Raw genomic sequence first — 5000 nt, 5'->3', positions numbered from 1 at the left:
AAACATTACATCAATTTTTACTGTTTAAATGATAACACTAAAATATCAGTAAACTTTCATAACTTTTCAAAATAAACTGAACTAAGACCTCTACTCACCTTATTTAAAACAGTCTTGAGCTTCTCTTGTAATTTGACAACTGTTTTCCAATGATTAACTTGTTTTTCTTTAACATTCTTTTCTTGCAAGCTAGTTTAGAAATAGTAAAAGGAAGATATATATATATAACTAAAGTATTATGATGGAATTTTCTAAAAGTAGCTTGATATCAATATCATTATATCACACACACAGATTCATATGACACTCTATATAGAACAGCACACAAAAATATAACTTCATCTGTATCACACACACCATAAACCAAGCAATACCATATTCATTTGTATTCATTTTCTTTAATCAGATTTACCGAGACTAGCCACTTCTTTTCAACTTACTTGATAACCCACTCTAGCGCCTCTCCGAGACTAATAGGGCGGTTGTCAACGTAATTGAAATCAAGCTGATGGGACAAAAAGCTGGTTGCTTCTAGGAGACGATTAAATTCCCTCTCGACCATCTCATCTTTATCCTTTAACACCTGCAAAGATGAGAAAAGATGCCTATGAATATAGGAAATTGTTCCCTGTAAAATAAAACAGCACTTACTCTTTCATTTTTATATGTACATTATAAGAAGCATTCAGGACACAAACTTCAAAAACAGATCCACCTCATATATCACTCCTGACCTGGAACTCAGCAGAACTCAAGCACTAGACCACAGGAGAAGAGTATCAACCACACTAACAGGTGCAACACAATAACTCACCGTATTCCCGTTGGATTCGTACAGTGGGCACTTCTGCTTGATACAAATGAGTTCCATGTTGATCTGCTTGGAGAGGACATTAAGGGGGTTGCCTCCCAAACCTGTCACCACCATCGCTCCAAGGTCAGCGATGTATGCCCCCTTTCGGAAGGTTGCAATCCTGCCCCCAACCCGGTCCTGTCAAATCGGAAAAACTTTCAGGTATGATTTTCCTAGTTAGTGTTGGGGTGCATGGTTTCAACCACAATTTTTCTAATGTGCTATGTAACAGAAGAGTGCAAGAGAGCAAAATAGGTGAAAAGGAAGAGGGGATGGGGAAAGAACAGAGAGGGCAAAAATAGAGGGAAAGAGGAAGAGGAAAAGAGAAAAAGAAAGAGTAAGAGTAAGAGTAAGAGTAAGAGAAAGAAAGAGAGAGAGAGGAGGGAGAGAGGGAGGGAGGGAGGGGAGAGGGGAGAGGGAGAGGGAGAGGAGAGAGGGAGAGAAGAGAGAGAGAGAGAGAGAGAGAGAAGAGAGAGAGAGAGAGGAGAGAGAGAGAAGAGAAGAGAGAGAGAGAGAGAAGAGAGAGAGAGAGAGAAGAGAGAGAGAGAGAAAGAGAAGAGAGAGAGAGAAGAGGAGAGAGGAGAAGAGAGAGAGAGAGAAGAGAGACGAGAGAATGGAGAAGAGAGAAAGAGACAGAAGAGACAAGAGACGACAACAGAGAGAAAGAGAGAACAAGAGACAGAAGAGACAGGACAACAAGACAGAATACAGAGGAAGAGAGGAAGAGAGCAACAAGACAAGACAGGCAATCAGATGGAAGAGGAGTAAACAGTAAATAAGAGATGGAGGGAAAAAAAAAAGATAACAAGGCACACAACATAAAAGCAAATCCTCCACGAATCGAGAACTCACCCTCGCCTCCAACACAATGACTTCAAATCCAAAGGAATTGAGTTGTTGGGCAGCTGCTAGTCCCGCAATGCCAGCACCAATGACAATGATGCTCCCATACTTCTTCTGCGGCAATGGCTGGAAGAGGGAGGAAAAATCGGGTAAATCTTTCCATTTTGTGTAAAAATTGTCCTTTGGACATATTTCATTTGATGATGTGATGGTGATGGTGATGGTGACAGTGACGATGATAAACTTCTAAAAGCACTAACCTTCACACGCTTAAAGATGCCAAAGTTGATGTACCCATGGCGTTCTAGATAGGCATGGATGCGAGCACACAACACACTCTCAGAGTTGAAAGGTTGTTCGAGGTTTGCCATGACACCTTCATAAGTCAGTTCTTGCAGAGGATTTTCAAGCCACATTTGCAACTAGTTCGAGAGAGGTGTGATTTATAATTGGTTGCAATGCAAAGTATAAAAGTAACATCTATATTTATATAACTATATTTCTTTCAGTTTTATTCATAAGGCAATAATGGCATCTCATCAAAAACACTTGCATGGCTCTCTTCTCAAACAAAAACATATGAACAAATCCATAAATAATAATAATTAAAAAAAAAATTAGTTCCCACTAAAAGCAATTCAAAAACATATGCTATCCCATCCTTCCCCCCCAAAAAAAATTACAAATAAACAACTATCAAACAGAAGAAGCAAATAAATCATCCTAACAAGCAAACACAGAAATATAACCAACAAACAAATGACTACGCAAACTAACGGGGCAACTTAACCTGTGCCATAAACACAGACCCCCAACGTCCAAACACCCAAACACTCACGATTCTGTTCCTGATGTGGAGGAAGAGCCGGTGAGTGGGAGGGGGGCTCTTCACGATGTCGGAGAAGAGCGATCCCTCCAGGGTGGTGAGCTTGTCCGAGGGCATGCGACTCTGGAACGAGGCTCCTTCCAAGCCAACTGGATGAATTATACAAATCATGATATGCATTTTTTGTTTTTTTTCTCTAAGCTTATATGTTTCTTCCTGTGTTTGTGTATAGTGGGGGGAATTTTGGTGTTTACATTTCTGTGTGTGGGGGGGGTAGATGGTGGGGGGTGTATGTCGGTATGGGTAGGTGTGGGTGTAGGTGTAGGTGTAGGTACGGGGATGGGGATGGGGGATAGGGGATGGGGGATGGGGTTGGCATTGGGGATAGGGATGGGGATGGGGATGGGGATGGGGATGGGGATGCGGATGGGGATGAGGGTGTGCGGGTGTATCTGAAGAATTGAATGTGAGTGTGAGTGTGAGTGTGAGTGTGAGTGTGAGTGTGAGTGTGAGTGTGAGTGTGAGTGTGGGTGTGAGTGGGTGTTCATATAAGTGCAAAGCAAGTGTGGGTTTGGGAAAAGGGAACTATGCAGATGTATCTGTATATTCTTGTATAAGTGCATTTCACAGTTCACGTGGAACCAATGCAATATCTGACTGTAATTACATATTTCATCAAGTGTACCTGACCTATACATATAAAATCTGGTTTTCCTTTATATATACTATATTTTGAATATTATTATTTATATATATATATATATATATATATATATATATTATATATATATATATATATATATATATATATATATATATATATATATATGTATATATGTATATATGTATATATGTATATATGTATATGTATATGTATATGTATATGTATATGTATATGTATATATATATTATATATATATATATATATATATATATATATATATATATATATATATAATTCAACCATATATGCATCTGAGAAAATGTAGCAGTACTCACCTCTGACCTATATGTTTTACATCTTTCACCTATTTCCAATATATATTACAATTTCCAATATATATTACAAAACCCAATATAAACTGCACATACATAGAAGCCCTAGTCTACAGCAAAAATTTCTCGCCTTTGATATCCAACTACAATTCCAGCTCCTTAGAGAAATTGAAATTACACAGAAAAGAATCAAAACCACATGTAAAGAAAATGCCAAATCCATATTGGGACTAAGTACCTGTAGGGTCATCCTGCTCCGCTTCTCCGTCAGCCTCTTCCTTCTCCGTCTTCTCCGTTTTCACTTCCTCTTTCACTTCAGTGGCGGTCTGTTCCTCCTCCACTTCAGCCTGTAAATAATAAATATATTCTTAAACTTGAACAAGTTGTGGGCAGGGTTCAGTGTGCAGTAAATACCCCCATAGAATCAGCATCTATTTCACATTAGATCTCACAGATGAGGACTTTGTCAGAACAAGTGACCTTTGTACAGTCCCCAAAACATGTTTCATGATCTTTTAAGAAATGCAACACCTTGAGTGTAGTTACTTTTTAGCTTTTCCATATCTACAGTTATATGAAGGCTGTAATGGACTAAATGTGTAGTAAAGTGTTCATATTTGTTAATATATATATATTGACTTTGAATTTTACATACACCATGTATAATAGCCATGTATCACCATCTACTCCATCATTAGTCAAAATGAGGGCCCTTCCTTCTTTTCCTTTCTCATCATAATAATTTCCCTTTGATAATCACATATACCAATTCTGGAGATATTTAGATACTGGGCAAAACAGATGTGCATACAAAGGGGTTATAATAAACAGACAAAGTGAATGAAACAACCAATCCCAATACAAGACCAACAACTGCTGTCAATACAGTACTGAAGTTTCCCGTCTTTGGGTTATTCTCGACAGCTGTCCTAGCATTAACTATGTGTTGACAACTATCCACAAACCTTTTATTATCATGACTTGTAGTACAGGATTTCTGCTTGATACAGTCCTGTGAATATCTCAAACAGCACTAAATCTACTACTGCAGCTTCTATGTATAGTTAAAGATCATGTACATGTACATATACACAAGCATATATATATATACACACTTGTAATTAAGAAGATTGTGTTTAAGATATCTTTAGAAGTACTGTTATTGAGGTAAACTAACATAATATATATATTCCCAAAATGACCATCTTAGGCCTAGTTATAGGGCATCTATAACTATGGACAGCTCTGAATACAAGTAAATAAATAACCTAATTAAATTTCCAGGTAATGTTTCCCATTTACTTCATTCTTCATTCACATACTAACCAAATTGGTATGGATGTTGTTCATAATGTCTACTATGCATATGATTTAGTTATAGTCAACATTAGCCAACATGGACCAGAAGAGGGATTAAGGAAATGTAACTCACTATACTGGAGCTTATACGAATCAATGCCTTCTTTATAACATGTATTTTCT

General features: G+C 37.6%; 1 protein-coding gene across 2 annotated transcripts in view; it reads right to left on the bottom strand.

Annotated features, from left to right (window-relative positions):
* LOC119596469 (lysine-specific histone demethylase 1A-like) overlaps positions 1–5000 on the bottom strand; it is a 13705-nt gene that overhangs the window by 7880 nt on the left and 825 nt on the right. Inside the window, exons 2-8 of one of the 2 annotated variants that reach the window (XM_037945735.1) lie at positions 3757–3865; positions 2535–2659; positions 1957–2118; positions 1706–1822; positions 815–991; positions 441–583; positions 99–189 (exon numbers count right to left, since the gene is read on the bottom strand). In XM_037945735.1, coding sequence (XP_037801663.1) covers positions 99–189; positions 441–583; positions 815–991; positions 1706–1822; positions 1957–2118; positions 2535–2659; positions 3757–3865 — 924 coding nt within the window. Of the gene's footprint in view, positions 1–98; positions 190–440; positions 584–814; positions 992–1705; positions 1823–1956; positions 2119–2534; positions 2672–3756; positions 3866–5000 lie in introns of both variants that reach the window. The other variant, XM_037945734.1, reaches the window with a different exon arrangement.

This window comes from Penaeus monodon, chromosome 38 (genome assembly GCF_015228065.2).
Source record: "Penaeus monodon isolate SGIC_2016 chromosome 38, NSTDA_Pmon_1, whole genome shotgun sequence".
Classification (NCBI taxonomy): Eukaryota; Metazoa; Arthropoda; class Malacostraca; order Decapoda; family Penaeidae; genus Penaeus; species Penaeus monodon.
The sequence above is the reverse complement of the archived record's forward strand: the minus strand, read 5'-3'. Positions and strand labels throughout refer to the sequence as shown.